The following is an 18,018-nucleotide window of genomic DNA, read 5'->3' on the forward strand; positions in this document are numbered from 1 at the left end:
TGGTCAGGTTGATTCATTTTAGCACAGTAAAGTGTCATAGTCATGCATTAATGTGTAATTAGCTGAATGTGGTGTAGGCTGGAGGAAAGATGGGTCTCCCAAAGAGATTAGAAGCCCCAAAGGAGCAGTTACTACTGAAACCTCCTGTTTGTCCTGCGTTGCATCTCGAAGAGTGCTTTCAGCAAAGAAGTAATAAAAAAGTGAGGAGGACTAATCTTGATTGATTACAATAAAAAGCTGGAAGGAGACAGTAGAGTGGGAGAGAGGAGTGTGTGTGTGTGTGTGTAATGATTTTTCTCTTTCTCCCCTCAGCCATGTATCATCATCAATAACATCCAACAGCTCAGAGTTCAGTTGGAGAAGATGTTTGAGGCCATGGGAGGCAAAGACGTAAGTCAGTGTTACGGTTGTGCCAACATGACCTGACCCTTGTATTAATCCCATTCATTTTCCTTCAGCTCAATGTGGAGGCTAGCGATTTCCTCAAAGAGCTGCAGAACAAACTCAACAGCGTCATGGATGACCTCAGCCACATCTTTGCAGTCAGGTGCGTGTCTTCAACCAGGAACTAAGAGACACTGCAACTAGTTTCTCGACTCTGTGTTTTCATGTCGTTTGTGCATGTTGTTTTAGCTTCCAGCCCCAGATTGAGGACAACGTGAGGCAGATGGGGGACATCCTGGCACAAGTCAAAGGTCAGACGGTCCCGACCAACGGCAGCGTAGTTCAGGAAGCTGACAATGTCCTGCAGCCCATCATGGACTTCCTGGACAGCAAGTAAGTACAGCTGGAGTACTAAGGAGTTTTGTTTTGATATCATAACTCATTTTTCATCAAGTCAGTTATATATTGATTGTACCTTTATGAACACACATGCTCAGACTCTCACAGTGCCATGCATAACAGAGACATACACTTTAAATAAACAAATATATGTGTTTTTTTTTTTTTTTTGCTTCAGCCTGTCACTGTTTGCAAAGATCTGTGAGAAGACTGTCCTAAAGAGAGTGCTGAAGGAGCTGTGGAAATTGGTGATGAACACAATGGAAAAAACCATTGTGCTTCCAACACTTACAGACCAGACGGTATGTAATAGCTGCTGTTTGCTCTACTTTTTGGGCACTTTTCGCTCCAGTGACTCTACATTAACCCGTATATCCTGCCATTACCCCATTCTCTCTCCTGACATGCTTAGGCTATTGTAAGTGTGTGTGTGTGTGTGTGTGTGTGTGTGTGTGTGTGTGTGTGTGTGTGTGTGTGTGTGTGTGTGTGTGTGTGTGTGTGTGTGTGTGTGTGTGTGTGTGTGTGTGTGTGTGTGTGTGTGTGTGTGTGCAGCCCCTGTAAGCATGAATCAGGAGCCTTAACACCACCCTCTATAACCTTTTTCACTGTTTTTATTTCCAAATTTTTCTCCTCTCCGTGATGTCAGTGCATCAACTTTATTGTGATTTAAATGACCACACGGTGAACTATAGGAACATTATCTGCCGATAAACCGCCGCAATACTGTACTGACAGTACACCAATAACACTTCAACCTATTCTGTCTGCTGAGACTGAGCTTTTTTAAATTCTGAATATGTTTTTAAAATATATTTTCACAACATTTTCACACAAATCTATATGATGAGAGTTTAAAAAATACCATAAAATTTGTACCTTTACTCCCCATAAAGTACAATGTGAAAGATTTAACAGCATCTAGTGGTGAGATTGCAGAATGTTACTTTCTGAGCATCCCCTGTGCTGTAGCAGTCACCTTTAAAATCTGATTCCTCATCTACATCCAGCGTTGGTTTGTACACTATGTGGATTTAAAAGGCTCATTCTAAGATTAAGAAGATGGAGTGGATGGTATTTTGCAGCGATTACGCTCTATTGACAAACATATTTATGAAGACTGTATTTCAACTCTGCTGGTAGATCCCTCTAAATGTTACACATTGAACCTTTAACTCTTCCAACACATTTCTTGTATCTGAAGTTGTCCATCCTCACTAAACCTCCTGGACTGACCTCTCCCCTTACAACTCACCTGCTGAGTCCACACTTCTCACAGCTTCTCACTCTCTTTAACAGGGCACCCAGATGATCTTCAATGCTGCTAAGGAGCTGGGCCAGCTTTCCAAGCTCAAGGTAATGAAAACAGAAGGAAGCATAAGTGCAGCATAACAAGAAATATATCAATGTGAGTATAGGCTTCATTGTAGCAGTGTGTTGTAGAGTGACTCCTTTGTTTGATCTGTCCTGCAGGAGCACATGGGGCGAGAGGAGGCCAAAGCTCTGACTCCTAAACAGTGTGCAGTCATAGAGCTGGCGCTGGACACTATTAAGGTATTGTACTGCACAAACAGAACAATTGGTGGGAAGAACTGCTGCTCTTGATCCATAGTTGTTATAAAAATAGGTTTGTCTGAGTTTACTTCACAAGAAATACTAAAAGAACAAGAAAGCTTTTGCCTTCCCTGAAAAAAAAAAAAATCAGTGAGCAATAAGGTCCAGGAATAAATTCTGTAAGTGTCTCTGATGCCTTTATTTCAATAACCTATACCAAGATAGACATGGTGTTCTATGTTTAAATGACTAAATGCATTTTTGAAGCAAGCAAAAGGTCAAAGCATAAGAGCAGACCATCAAACATTTTAGATTAACTTTGTGTCGGTGAAGAAAAATCACAGAAACAGTTGTTTCAGAATCAGTGAAAATGAAACCTCCTGTATGCTGCAGTCTTACAATATGGTTTACCCTGATTTATAATCTTCACAAAGTATTTGAAGCTTTAATTATTGTAACTGATATGCATGTTTATCTTCTTTCTGGGTGAGGCATACAGTATGTTGGTATAAATCCAAAACGTGTTAAATAATGAAATATTGTTTTAGTGTTTGAGTTGCAAAAGCGGTTTCAAACCTTCATGCTCCATAACCCAAAGACTGAGAAGGTCGCTGCACACTACGACTACCTGCTGTCTCTCTGTTTGTCATTCACCAGTCTCCAACATGTGTCTGATGTCCCTTCTGTTTCTGCAGCAATACTTCCATGCCGGCGGCGTGGGCCTGAAGAAAACATTCTTGGAAAAGAGTCCAGACCTGCAGTCTTTGCGCTACGCCTTGTCTCTATACACCCAGGCCACAGACAAACTCATCAGAAAGTTTGTCCTCTCACAGAACGCTCAGGGTACAAGACCAAACACACACAGACACACACACACACACACACACACACACACACACACTTTCACTCAGCAAGTTTAAACAATTTCAGGCAAAAATGCATTGGAAGCTTATTACTGTTACTGTGGCTTATGGGATAATGGGATTAGATAGAATAACTTAGAGTTTTGGGAGAAAATGTTTCATTCATTGCTTCAGTGAGTTTCAGTAGCATTACCAATGGATGTTAAAATACTGTTTGTATTTGCTGGAATTAGTTATATCTAATATGTCACTTTAAATGTTCACAGCAGAAAATGAAAAATATTTTTAAATCTTGTGCTGAAAGACACAATAGTTGTTCAGGGATTAAAACCAGCAGCCATGATCCACTTTTAATCGGCTGTATTAAAGAAGTTGTCCAGGAGGCCCCAGAGGAGCAGTAAGTGTTCTTTCCCATTTTATGATGCTACTTTCTTCTGTCTCTTCTCAGTCCACGGAGGGAAAGGGATCAGGTACACAGCAAATGAAGACACATTACCAGAGAAAGGTATGTGTCAGCACTGTTATATAAATTCTGCATGTCCCCCAAAGCAAGCCACAGCAGCTCAAACATGCGCTCAGACATCTGTGTGATCAAACCATCAGAAAACAAAGATAGCCGGAGAGCGTTAGCCCCTGGCACAGCCTCGGCTCTCCCCTCTCTTACTCCTCCTCCTCTTTTTGACTCCCCTGTTTGAGCTTTTTTTCAATCAACCATGTAAGAATATATTTTTAGGGTCAATATTTATGGTAGAAGCAGAAAGATGTTGCCAAAAAGAGCAAACAGGGTTATGAATTTAAAAACTGCAGTGACTGGAGAACAAGGTGAACCTGGGATGTGCAAGATGTGAGGAATAACAGAATGTGTCCTCTGATGAAAAGGAGCTTTTCTCCAGAAATGATGTGCTTTGGTTCATTTTAGTGTTGTCTTCTTTATTCAGTGTCAATAGAGTGTCAAGAATGAATTACCAACTATTACTGTATTACAATTGCCATTTTCTCAGCAATAGAACTGGCACAAAAGCTGCTTTACCCAGCCAAATCCTGCTCATCTGATTATGAGAGCCTGTGTGTGTGCGTGTGTGTGTGTGTGCGTGTGTGTGTGTGTGTGTGTGTGTGTGGTTTCTGCATATTTAATATTGGTCCAACCCAATTCTTCAAGTCACATATCTCAGGTTTCCTACTCTGTGGACTGGAAAAAGACTTTCTGTGGCTCTCTCAAAACAAATGGTCTCACAGCAAACACACATACACACACACACACACACACACACACACACTCAGCCACTTACTGTGTGTGTCTTTGTAGCATCTGGAGTGGATGCTGTTGGTGAGGTGGTCATGAACGTGGATATCTTGCCCCAGCCGAATGGAGAACACAAGATCGGTGTCAAAGGTAAAAAAAAAAAAAAGCTGTCCCATTTTCTGAACTGGTTCATGTGTGTTTTGTTGTACTTGTGCTCTTCTAGCTTCCTTCTTCGCTCAACATGACCTACTTTCTCCCTGCAGTGGTGGCAGCTAATGACCTGAAATGGAAAGCACAGGGTTTCAGGCCCTTCGTGGAAGTCTACATCATCGGCCCTCACCTCAGCGACAAGAAGAGGAAGTTTGCCACCAAGTCCAAGAACAACACCTGGTCACCCAAGTTCAATGAGACCTTCCAATAGTGAGTATCAGCTTCACCTACTGCTTAACTACACACCTGTCGACAGTCGTTGTTGTGGGTCTTGATTCAGGTTGAACTGAACTGAAGGCTGAACTATGAACTGATTTTGCTTTTCACTCCAAAGGAGTAGGCTACCAATGTTTGCTGTGTTCTTTCAGCTCCCTGGGCACTGAGGTGGGTCCGGAGAGCTACGAGCTGCAGGTGTGTGTGAAGGACTACTGCTTTGCCAGAGAGGACCGTACTGTAGGCATGGCCGTGCTGCAGGTGAAGGACATAGCCAACAAGAGCAGCGTCACCTGTTGGCTGCCGCTGGGCCGACGCGTCCACATGGATGAGACGGGCCTGACGGTGCTGCGCATCCTCTCTCAGCGTAACAACGACGACGTGGCCAAAGAGTTCGTGAAGCTCAAGTCGGACCAGCGCTCAGCTGAGGAGGGCCGCAGCTGAGGGACGAGGACACCAGAGACCTGACAGACATAGTATTATGCACACATGTAATACTCACACCAATACAGATAGACGACCATGTGCAATACACACGTACACACATGATCTATTTATTACGTATATCTGCATACATTATGCAACATTTACATGGTAATGTCATTAATGCAACCATGGAGGAATATGTTTAATCAAACGTCTCAGTTTAGGGTTAGCCTCACATTAGCAAGCAGGTTCGTTTCAGTCCCATAACACATCACACCTTTTATACACTGGACATTTAGATGTGATATAACGCAACGCAGAACAACAAAAGCGTGTGAATAGTTTGAGAACGACCACTTTGCACTTTTGCTTCTCTGTGTCTACAGGAGAGCAGTCCTTGCCTCCAGCTATGCTCTGTTTTGTCTGGCCGTCCGCTTGCCTGCCTGACTGTGTGTCGTTCTTCCAATCTGTTGTTCCTCCCGTGTAGTCTTCCCACAGTGTGATGTGTAAGTTGGAGTTCAGGCACAGATCTAAGATCAGCTCCCTTATGCCCAAAAATCCAAATAGAGAAAAAACAAACAAAAAAAAAAAAAACACATACACTAGACTGACCTTAGATCAGTGTCCAGGGGCAACATCTCTACCAGTCTGTCCTGTGATGTACTAATGTCCTGCATGTTGACCCCAGGAACACTGTGACCCACTTGCTATAATCATTGCAACCATTCCCCTCCTGCATAAAAGATAGGTGCCTCCTTTAGTTTACCTGTGTGAGCATGGTGTGTCCAACCCTGGTAGGTTTTCTAAATATGACCTGACTATCCTTCGCTATCGTGGAGAAACACACTGACAGCGGAACAAGGCTGAGCCTGATATGTGATGCGTTGAGAAAGATAAGAGCTGTGGCCACAATGTGATATTTTTAAAAACTTTTCTTTCATCACATCACGATAAGGAGAGCAATACCCCAACGCCTAACACAGCCACACCCCCAGAGTGCACACTAACTTCAAAAAAGGGCTACAGGATCAGAGGACTGGGATGTCAGTTTACGCACGAACACATACTGTCCATGCTTCTGTTGGCAGGTTTCCCCACCTGCCCTGCCATAGAAACACCACCACACTGCAGCCTTTCATGGCTGACACTGTGGAGGAACTTGAAAAAAAAAAAAGCCACATGAAGCCTAAAAGGACACGGTGGAGCTTTCCTCGCCTGCACACATATCTCTATTCATCTCTTTAAGGCAATAGTGTTTTGTTTGTATGTTCACTGAACGTTGTGGTTTTTATGAAGAACGAGCTGACTATGAACCCTGCTGTCTCTTTTGTTAATGGGTGTGTGCATGTGTGCACACATGTAATACTGTGTGTGTGTGTGTGTGTGTGTGTGTGTGTGTGTGTGTGTGTGTGGGCTGATTGTCTTGCAAAATGGGCTCTGAGATTGTGAGCAATATATTGTACCTCCATCCCCAAAATGTATGCACAGGAGCACCAACTGCAATATCCAGATCCAAGGAATGGGGAAATTTATGATTCTTTTTTTATTTATTTGTAAATCATTTTATTTATAGTCTCATAAAATCCCCATTCCTCTTGGAAGTGTGTACACTTTTTCTCACATATTTTGGATAGGAGAGCTAGAAAATGATTTGTCCTTTAATAACTCTTTGCCTTTAGTAGGACCAAATTTGCACGATCCAGAGTTTGTTTTATTTATTTTATTTAATTGTTTTCAAACATGGAAGCCATCGAAGTCACCGCCAAGCATTTATGGTGTTCAAGCATTAGTCTTGTCATGTGCGTTGACAAACCCCTTTACCTGCGACAAACACTCACAGTCGTGGTCCAGCTCGTCTTTAGTCTCTTTCTGACGATGTCTTTATGATGTCAGTAACAGTGAGGACACGCTGCAGGTTTTTTTTCCCGTTGCTCAGTGGAGACAGCGCTGCTGGCCTGTCAGACGTTGTTTTGGCTCAATGCTCTTGAACGCTACCAAAAAAAAAAAAACAAATCTACTGAATGTTGTTTATTCCCAGCAGAGACTTCTTTCTATGATCAAAGGGATATTTGATCCAAAACCACGACTAGCTTGGGGACACCAGCTAATGCCTTTGATTTAGCCCTCCAAGTTTCACTTCAATAAATGGATCATGCGTTCAATCGTATGCTTGATTTTTGGGTGAAGTGGCCTTTAAAAAGGAGCTTTCCACCACATCTTTGTGACATTTAACATACAAATACAGCTGTTTGTTTTCATGTGTTGTGTGTTAGTAACCCCAGGGCTCAAGACAACACATGACATGTCAGGTTGGAGCTGAAAAAGCAACAAAGAAATATCATAATTGTTCGAGCAGTTTGGGGCTCGTTGGTTGCCTGCTTGATCTCTGTCTGCATACGAAACACTGCACACACACACATACTGAGACACACACGCACACTGAGACACAGCACGCACACACACACACACCAATCTCTGCTCAAGCACAAAAGGGCACATGTAAGATGACACACATGCATGCATGCACGCTGACACAACTCTGTGGAGACCAATGATGCCCACCCTGTGAATAGAATCCACTTACAATTGCATGATGGGAAACTTTATTGTGCCAGCACGTGTCTTTGATGTGAACTTGACCTTTCTTTCTTTCTTCATTTCCTAAGCTATGTAATAACAAATTTTTTTTTTGTCTTGTTTTACAAAAAGGTTTGTGAATATGTCTTCTGTAACCAATATGAATGTAGTGTAAACACAGAACTCGCATGAGAGAATTATTTTCTACTAAGGATGTTTATAATTTGTTTCTTATCATTAATTATTTAATGAGGATGAAGCAGAACTGGAATGCAGCCTGATTGTGACCTGCTTCCTAATAAAAAGGACATTTGTGTCACACTGAATTTTACTCTTCACATTGAATATTTATAGGAGCAGCATTTTAGGAAATTAATATCCTTAGTGTCTTTAAAGCAAGAAGTTAAGAGAAAAATAAAATTTTCATCTACAGCATTAAAAAGGCTAATTCCAACAAACGTTCCAACAGATGCTGCAGCCTCAGATGGAGACGGCAGGGGTTACATCAACTGACTTCCGCTCCAGTGAGCACTCAGTCTGTTCTCTGTGACCTCTGACCTCCCTGCAGAGGGAGCAGTGGGAAGTATCACACATGAGCACTTCAGACAAGTTGAACCAGATGTTTTAGTTTCTCAACATCCCAGAGTGGGGAAAAAGAGACTGGAACATTTAGAGAAATATTCTGATTAACTTTAGTGTGAAGATCACAATAATCCTTATGGCTTACTGACATGCAGCGCTTTGCAGAAGCCCAGTGAATACACTTGCTGTACTGTGTGCACTATATTCTGGGGGGGTTATTACTCGATTAAATGTTTATATATAGGTCGACATGTTCAAAACATCAAAAGGTTTACATGAATGTAAGTCAAGAAAAACCAGAAAATTCCAGCTGTAACATTTTTTAAAATGGCATTTTAGTTTAAACAGCTTATTCTTCTTGATTCATCCTTTCAGCTGTTTCAGTAAATTATCACAAATCAGCAAAAAAAAAAAAGTCATCAGAGCTATGCTGCAAATTCTCATATTCCAGGAGCCTGACGAAATAATTAATCCACCTATTAACTAATCATTTCAGTAATGCCTTTGAACATGCCAGATTATACTGAAAAACGGGCCCACCAGTTTTCTGTTTTAAGATTTAGAGACAAAGATGTCTGAGCTGCAGTCTCCACATCCCACCATTATTCTTGGTTTGATCTGCAGCTCTGCTGCAGACGTGTTTGTACTGACACCATGTGGTGAAGCTGCAGTTGCTCCAGGCTGTCAAACCTCTCCACTTGGCACTCCACAGAAATAAAGACAACCCACACGTTTTCTGATTTTACAGTAAAAAAATGAAACCAAAAACAAGACTTTATTAAAGAAGCATAAAAAATAAAACTCTTGATACATTTCTCATAACCGTCAAGTCAGCTCAAATTATATGATTATACAATTTTCCCGGCTCACGGTTAAAAGGTCCATAAACTTTCAAATAAAATATATTTCAATTTTAAAATTTCTTCAATAATTTTCTCATTTTGTTATAAATTGCCTATATGTAGTACACAGGAAATAAGGAAAATTAAAAAATGGAAAATAAAAATAAATTTGAAGTAATAAAAAGGGTCACATTATTGTCTGGGATATTTAGGTAAGCAAATAAATTGTAAAAAATAAAATGTGTAAAAAGTTTTTTTTTTGTTTTTTTTTTAAATCTTAAAAATTATTAGCTAATGCCAGGTGGCTTGAAGACATGCAGATGGTTAACTTACAAATAATGATACATGTTCTTTAGAAACTACACTTATCTTCAATTAAGTCATTTTGTTTTTGAAAACAAGATCCCAATGATTGTATTCAGGGTATTTACACACATTAGGTGAGGCCTGAAACCTAGTTTGCTGACGTTTTACATTTTGGTTCTGCATACAAAGAGAATTAAAGCAAAAATAGGAGAGCGTAGGCTTACAGGGAGTCTGTCTCCCCTTACTGGCATCGCTCTCTTCGCATCCCCCCTCTAATCACAAAAAAGGTCAGAGGTCACTGGCTAGCAAGCCTCAGGAAACCCTGTTTTCAAACTTTTAGGAAGGAAAGGGGGGAGGGGGAAAGTCTGGTAAAGAAAAAATTATCAGTCAATCTGGAAAAAAAAAAAAAAAAAAAAAAATTGTACCATTTTAACAAACTACTGTACATTTAACCCTAACATTTTCCCATTGGCCAGAAACATCCCAGTGCTATACCAGGATTTATGTTACACTCATCTGGCAAACACAACACATTTGATTTCTTTTACACGGCGACTTGGTCAGTTTGAAGAAGGGCTTTAAGGTTAGCCTCGGCAGCCTCACCAGTCAGGGCTGATCTGTTCGTTCAGACACATTCGCAGCCCTGCATCTGTTTCGAGCGTGTGCAAGTAAAAGACAAAATGTAACGCTTGACATCAGAGCCAGACGAGGCGATGGGTTGCCAGAGAATGAGAACAGGGTTGTCAGGTTTACAGTGCACTGTACTCTTAGATCGAAGTTTAGTCTTGGAACCAAATGGCCTCCAATTAGCAGACAGGTTTGTTCGTCACTACGTTTCAGTAGGGAGTTGCACCAAAGCACCATGGGATAGTCTTCACAAAGACTACCAAATCAGCTCCTGGACAGATTTAAAGTGGACACATGAACCAGTGCACTGCTGTGCTCAGCCAGGTCAGCTGCTAATTAGATTCCCACCACCCTCTCCAGCTAAGTAGCAAACAAAAAGTCAGACAGCAAATACGTTTAACATTTCACTGGCTGGAGCACCAAAGCACAGCAGCTACTGTCCATTTTCGCCAATTACTCACTCAAGTAGAGTTACTGGTTTTTTGTTAATCCGAAAACCCCACAGTCGTGCCCTGACGTTCGACACACTGCGACTACAGCACCCCACACACTACCAGCTAGATCTGAATGTGATGACTGTGCGGGGATAACTCGAAGAAATAACAAAAAAAAAAACAAAAAAAAAAAAACCAAGCAAAACATTCTGCAGCTGCTGGGATTTGAACACAAAGAGTGTCTGGAAGCCCTGGATGACCTAGCTACTAGCTGCCATAAAGGAGAAATTGATTCTTTCCTACTGTGTGAGCCTGAAAAATGTGATCATGTGTCTGTGAGGTCAGAGGAAGCCCTTGAGAATTAGTGTGTGTTATCTTTATTCAGTTATCATGGCTTGTCCCATTCTATGAGCTGATTCCATGTTATGTAAACAACAAAAAACAACAGCCAAGGGCCACTAACGGCAGCCATGTACCATCGCACCAAAATCGCCCATATCATACGTAGTTGCGTACAGTATTAACACTATTGGAGGCATTTACTGCAGACTCCTAAAAAAAAAAACACAAACAAAACTGAATGCAACTGCCTCATCAGGAGTTACTCAGTAATGCTATGAAACACAGGACAAATCTCGAACAACTAACCATATAGTGCACTACATTTGGCTGGGAGTACAGCGCCATACGGGAACGACAGTGTGTCATCTGAGAGTGCCATACAGCTTTGCTGTGAGAGTGGGGTGGAAGACCAAACTTAAAAACAGTAAGAGCTGTTTTCTTTTTTTTTTTCATTCTTTTTTTTTTTCTTTTTAGAGGGGCCGGGGGTTACAGTGCATGAAAAATAAAAATTGTTCAATCAAGCCCCTTGTTATCATTTCATGCGGCAGCCATCTCTCCTTAACCATATTGGACAAACATTCACGTGATCTCAGAAAAGCCCTATCTTATCCTAGAGTTCAAAATACGTCTGTTAGCCACACTCTGACAGTCAAGAGTCAAAAACTTATAGAAAACACCACATGAGGCGACCTACATGTAACAGACAGAGGGCATGAGAGGAGAATGTCCTGGTATGGATAGAGCACAGCATCGCTTTCCTATGAGAGACAGAGTGGAATGAAGGAGAAGGGCAGCAGGACAGAAAACCAGACTCTCTCATATGTCAATGTAAAGAACAGCACGAGTGGGCATTATTCTCTCACACACACACACACACACACACACACACACACACACACACACACACACACACACACACACACACACACACACACACACACACACACACACACACACACACACACACACACACACACACACACACACACACACACACACACACACACACACACACACACGAGAGATGTAAAGGGATTGTCAGGCAGCCCAAACGTACAGACCTCAGACACATTCCTTCAGTATCATTTATGGTACGTTTTGCACTTATTAAAGGATTATTAATGTGAATCAATGCAGCAGCCACATTTGAAATGTGGGGCAGACTCAAATTCATCCGACATGTTATTGAGTTTGATCAAGAGTTATGAAACGCCTATTAATAGCATTCATTTGGCATTACTGATGGCTAATTTTTATGTGGCAACAAGAAAAAGGAATTCATCCTTAAGAGGTCCTTCAGAGGGTATTGTTCTGCTAGGTGCCTGACTACATGCCGACCTTTAAAAAAGTTCCAAGCTTACAGAAAAATAGCAATCCCGCCGCTTCATGTCACAAACATCAGCATGAGTGAGAGCAGAGGAGAAAGCAAGGGGTTTTGTTGGAACAGTTTGCGTCCTGTCAAGAACATTAAAATAAGGAGTAGAAAAGTGCAGGCCTCATAGACAGCTTCATCGAAAAATATCTGTTAAGTACAAAAGAGTCAAAAGGAAAGGCTGTGAGAGAGAAAGCAGGCAGAAATCTGAAGAAGCCAGAATGAAAAGATGTTGAAACAGACCGGTGGCCAGCAGTGCAGGCAGCTCCGGGTCGAAATGAAGGCCTGAAGAGAGATAAGACACTAGTTTCCTTCCATAAGTTCATCAGTGAGAGGCTGTCTGAGCCCCAGCTGTCTGCAGACCAGTTTCAATTAACTTCACTCAGAAAATAAAGTCATTGTCATTACTATTATTATTATTATTGTTGTTGTTGTTATTATTTAACTTGACAGTTACCAGCAATAAATCAACATCCGTATAGTATCATCATCGTCATCTCTATTAATGCATTTATTATGGTCCATTACGTGTGTGTAGGTTATTAGTGTGAATCCTCCACCACAGCTGGTGCCCTCCCTCCAGTCTTCTCCTGCCCCATCCCTGTATGTTACCTCTTCCCCCTCCCCTGCCTTGGGCATTAGGAGAAGATGCGGATGCATTGTGTGGTGGGGGTGTGACACACGGGGCACTCAGGCTCAGCTGACTGGCAGATTTGCCCAGCGCACTCCATGCAGAACAGGTTGTGGCCACAAGGCACCAGGGCTGCTGTCACCTCGCTCTCAAAACATACAAAGCAGTCCCTGTTGACCCCTGGACTGACACCGACAAGGCCCGGAACCCCAGGGCCAGAGCTGCCCTTCAGCCGGCTCAGTATCCCAGAACTGAGGCCCACGCCACTACTGCCTCCCTCGGAGTCAGTGGGGGAGCCACCGGGCAGGGAGGAGGCCGAGCAGGAGGAATAACCTGTCGACGAGCCACCGGAGCTGGAACTGGATGCTCCGGAAAAGGAGCCACTTCCTGCACTTCCAGACTGTAGCCAGGAGAGAGTGCTGAGAGGGTCGCTCTGTGCACGACGGGCAAGCGGGTGATCCAGGGGACCCACGCCCGTGTCCTGAGGCAGAGTTGGAGACAATCGTGGGGTGATGGCACCACCGCTGAGGCCGCTGCTGTTACGACGTAGAGGCTGCTGCTGGGAGGAGCCGGCGGTCTTATTGCCTGTACCGCCATTAATGAAAGGTGCCCAGATGTTGGAAGTACTGAACTCAAAGCCCAGTTCATCTGAGGATGGCAGCCCAGGGGTGGAGTCGCCCCCAAAAGTGAATCCTGCTCCAGCACTGCTGGAGCCTGTGCTAAAAGGGCTTGTGGGGCTACCCCCCTCGTTGGTCTTGCGGGTGGCACTGAAGCTGTCCGAGCTCATCCCACCGTTGTGCGTGTGATAGGTGACAGAGGAGGACATCTTGCGGTTGGAGGAGTGGTGCATGGACATGGAAAGAGGAGGAGGGGGAGAAGGTGGAGGAGGAGGAGGGGCAGGATGGTGGCTGGTAGCCCTGGACCACAGAGATGCCCCCAGCCCTCCACTCAGGGAGCCCAGGCCTTCCAGACTGACATCAGTGCCGTTGGTGTGGAAGTCATTGTCTCCCTGCAGGTCTACAAAGGTTCCAGTTCGCAGGGTGATGTGGGTCTCGATCTCCTCTCTTGCTCGGTCCACGTTTTCTGGCATCCCGGTCACCTCGAACACCGGGTCTTTTTCTCGACTGGGTGTCACGATGTAGGTGTGAGTCTGCTGCTGGATGCGCTTGATAGTTGCCCCCTTTGGTCCAACAACTAAACCAACTACTCTGTAGGGCACTCTCACCTGGATGAATGACGACAAAGCAGATGTCAGATAGCAATGTCTGAAAAGGTACTCTTACTAAGATAGCAATAAAACAAACTAATATTTCCCTTGTTCCCTGGCAAAACAAAAACACAGCTTGATGAATAAGGCAGGTAAAGTTTCTATACCTGTATGGTGGTCTGCCCAGGTAGATGTGGTGGTCCAGGAAGGGAGCCGCCCCCTCCAGGTCCTCCAGCTTTGCAGCGGGATGCCCGGATCATAGAAAAATGCTCGGCTGCAGAGACAATTTCACGTTTGGCCATCTCTACATCCTCCCTGCGCCCAGTCACAATGAACACGGGATCCTCGCCCCGCACTGGAGTTTTTATATAGGTGTTAGTTTTGGCACGCAAGGCCTTGATCTTACAACCTGAAAAATGGAGAAGCACATAGTGATCAGCTTTCTCATAGAAACGGCAAAACACTACATATACACACCACACATATATTTATGATATTCATGAAAATACATTATATTCAATATATGTGTATAATATATTCAGGTTTTTAGTTCAGACATATTGCTCCAGCTTTCTAGGGATTTTGGATGCTGCAGTTTGTGATGCTACTGTTTCATTAATACAGCCTTTAAAATTACCTTCAAACTGGAACAACATCTCTAATAAGATGATAAATTGACCATAATTGATTTGATGCATGATTGCTGCTTCAGCCAGACAGTTTCACCAGGGTGTGGATATGACAAATTGATTGTATATTGGTTATATAAACATACATATGCAGAAATGAATTAATCAACATGCTCGGCCCTATTCTAATTAAGCGGATGCTAAATGATCAGCAGGACAGCAATCCCCTTAATGTGCTCTCATGTTTAATATGCAGACCGCTATATTTATGTAATGGCATCTATCAGTGGGAGCCAAAGCGGCAGGTCTGCGGGATATTCCTGAGGACGGTCTGCCCAAATACACCGTCAATGGCTGCCGCACTGCCTGTGTCAACTCATGTGGCTCCACCAGCATCAGCCTGAGCTCTGTGTCTTTAAATACGGACGGATCATTCCCGGCGACCAATAGGGCGCACAGAGTGTGATGTCATTGTGGGAAGCAGAAAGCATGGCTTTTTCAAACAAAGAGAACAATGCCATAATGCTACGGCGACTGCGACGGCCAAACTAAACCCACAGCATGAGCTTGTTTAAAGTGTGCGGCACATGTTGATTAAAAAACAAAAACCATTAGCGGTATAAAATGCAGCGCCTCATAGACGAGCAGCGGCATCGGCAGACAGAGCTGGGTGCAGGGCGTAACACCGCCCAGTCTCGTGTTTGTGCGCCTGCTGCCCCGCTTCAGCCTCAAATCTGCTCAGCCGACAATAATAATCCTCCATAAACACGTAAACGAGTTATTCTCATGGGCTGACTGCTCAAAGCTGCCACATCAGATCTGTGTTGTATAAAAAGAGCATGTTTCGATATGCTCCTTTGTTTGGTGCAGGCTCCTAGACATGTCCAGACTCCCGACAATCTGCTGCTTTGTCTGACCCTCTCCCACCCCTCCCCCTCCCTCCTCATCAACCACCCTCTCTGTCAAGGCTTTGTCTCAATGCTGCTGAAATCGGCGTGTAAATACAGCAGGTATGGCGTTTTAATGGACTTCCTGCATTATGGTGGCATTAAAGACCCACACAGTGAGCGCTGCCCGCTCAGCGAACCGAGCCCAGGCTGTAAAAGTTCAGAGACCCTCCCCTCACCAGGCAGCCACCCAAACAAAGAACAACCACGCTGCCTCAACAAGCTGTCCATAAACATAAACAACAAATGCATGCACACACTCTTACCCTGTCTCCCTACGATCTCAGCCACATGTTCAGAGCTGGGGACGGGCACACATTCAGTCATGTTGACACTTCTCTTCCTGCTGCAGAGGACGGAGCTTTGTTCCCCGTGGAGCATGGAGTGCGAGCCGGCCATGTGGTACCCGCCCGAGCCGTAGTACTCCGGGGATGGAGAGCAAGATGTCGGTGATTCCCGGGACCCGCTAGGATGCTCCATCATCTGTAGGTCCACGTAGCCGCCTCCACCCACACCGTTGCAACTCTCCGAGCCTGGACCCTGGGTCCCATCCAGAGAGTCGACCAGCCCGCCGCCTCCGCCACCACCTCCACCCCCACAGTCCACCTTCTCCAGGGCCATGAGTGACAGCTGGTCCAGGGCGAAGCGGAGCGCCTCTTGGTGGTCCTCTTCCCGGGACTCCTGGTCTGTCTCTCGGGGCAGACCAACCCCGTTGTGCTGGCTGCTGATCACCACGTCGTGGTCCATAATCTCGGGGTGGAATAACGGGCTAGGCATAGTCTCTCCGTGGATCTCACATCAGACCACGAGTGCCTGTTTGTCGGGACTGAACTCACCCCCTTCTGCAATAAAAATACAAAAAATAACAAATGGCGTTAAACACACAGGGGTGTGTAGACGAGCGGATCAGTCACAGACAGCAGCAGCAGCTTCAGGAGAGCTGGTCTGGGCGCATTGTCAGACGGTGCTCCTTGTCTGACAACCGAAACCATCCAGGCTGTTTGGGCAGCACAAAGCATGCTCGCTCTCACACCGGCCAACAAAGCATTTCCCCGCACTAAAGAAAAACAAGAACCTTAGTGACCCAAACTCCAGTCACTGTTTCACAAACAGAGCGGGATAAATAAGTGGGTAAACCCGGGATATGTGCTGTAGCAGCCGAGCTAACAGGCTAACGCCACAGTCGGCACTCAGTCACGTTGTCGACCCCTTTGTTTGGGAGCACCGCGGCTAGCTCGTTAGCTGCCCTGACAGTCGAACTTGTAATGACTATCGGAGACAACCGCGTTGTTTTTTAAAATTAAACAAGCGCGGAAACGACGTGGACTTACTTTATCTTGCCTCTGTCGACGAGCTCCTCTCTTCGCTTGTCGCCCAGCTCTTGAGGGAGAGACGAGAAGGAGCCAGGAGGAGGAGGAGGAGGAGACCTAGCTAGCGGGTTAGCTTCCTAGCAGGCTAAACGGGGGGCGTAGGAGAAAAACGTTTACGGACGAAAACAGGGAACTATTGTTTCTTCTCCGCCCGGAGAGTCACAGCATGATCCCGGAGTGTCACTGGGTCATCGTCCCTTGTACGTCCAGGGAGACCGCAGCTGGAATCCAGTGTTCGCGGTTACCTTTTAGTTAAAAAACAGTGATTCTCGGATCTGTGCTGCTGCCTGACCCCGGTCGGTCCGCCGCCTTTGTCTCGCCAGCCTCACGCCGCTCCGTCTCCCGCACACGGCACTGACGTCACCCGCGACACAACAATGGGTTCAAAGGCCACATGCGGTAAGGGGACAACATTACCGCAAAGCCACCGCTATTGTGTCTGCCAGTCTGCACGGCACTATTTTATCTCTCTCTTTAAAACGTGTTTTTGCATCCTGGCTGTCAACGTATTGAAGCATGTTTTTTTTTTAATGTGGTCATGGTTGGGTGTGTTCATCATGGCTACCAATGAGGTGTTTCGGGTGGTCCAACAACAGCACTGAATGATGCCCATGCAAAGTCGGGGCTCACTCTTATTATATATTTTGGATATAAAGACTTCACTATGAGAATAATTAAATTACACTCTTCATAAACTGAATGTTCATTAAAGGGTAGCTTCACATTTTTTCAGCCTGAAATCAAGTTAATTGCCCATGTGCACTTGTATTGATTCCCATCCTAAAGCTATTCTTTTTCCTATCCCCTCTTTTTGTTTCCTTGCTGAGCACTGGGGGACCGATGTTGACAAAGAGGCAATTTTC

General features: G+C 44.5%; 2 protein-coding genes across 2 annotated transcripts in view; one reads left to right on the plus strand and one right to left on the minus strand.

Annotated features, from left to right (window-relative positions):
• Window positions 1-7,298, plus strand: part of LOC113134901 (protein unc-13 homolog A-like) — a 29,364-nt gene extending 22,066 nt beyond the window's left edge. Inside the window, exons 32-42 of the mRNA XM_026314479.1 lie at window positions 313-390; window positions 459-547; window positions 634-777; window positions 962-1,085; window positions 2,080-2,136; window positions 2,254-2,334; window positions 3,030-3,177; window positions 3,646-3,702; window positions 4,504-4,590; window positions 4,704-4,860; window positions 5,019-7,298. Coding sequence (XP_026170264.1) covers window positions 313-390; window positions 459-547; window positions 634-777; window positions 962-1,085; window positions 2,080-2,136; window positions 2,254-2,334; window positions 3,030-3,177; window positions 3,646-3,702; window positions 4,504-4,590; window positions 4,704-4,860; window positions 5,019-5,307 — 1,311 coding nt within the window. The 3' untranslated portion in view covers window positions 5,308-7,298. The remainder of the gene's footprint in view (window positions 1-312; window positions 391-458; window positions 548-633; window positions 778-961; window positions 1,086-2,079; window positions 2,137-2,253; window positions 2,335-3,029; window positions 3,178-3,645; window positions 3,703-4,503; window positions 4,591-4,703; window positions 4,861-5,018) is intronic.
• A 4,150-nt stretch (window positions 7,299-11,448) lies between these two features.
• On the minus strand, window positions 11,449-17,506 carry LOC113134925 (RNA-binding protein MEX3B). The gene is made up of 4 exons (XM_026314520.1): window positions 17,117-17,506; window positions 16,052-16,627; window positions 14,377-14,618; window positions 11,449-14,227 (listed from the first exon to the last, which is right to left on the minus strand). The coding sequence occupies exons 2-4, from the start codon at window positions 16,560-16,562 to the stop codon at window positions 13,010-13,012; spliced, it is 1,971 nt and encodes a 656-aa protein (XP_026170305.1). The 5' UTR covers window positions 16,563-16,627; window positions 17,117-17,506; the 3' UTR covers window positions 11,449-13,009.
• Window positions 17,507-18,018: the final 512 nt, after the last annotated feature.

The sequence above is a fragment of the Mastacembelus armatus genome, chromosome 17 (assembly GCF_900324485.2).
Source record: "Mastacembelus armatus chromosome 17, fMasArm1.2, whole genome shotgun sequence".
Lineage (NCBI taxonomy): Eukaryota > Metazoa > Chordata > Actinopteri > Synbranchiformes > Mastacembelidae > Mastacembelus > Mastacembelus armatus.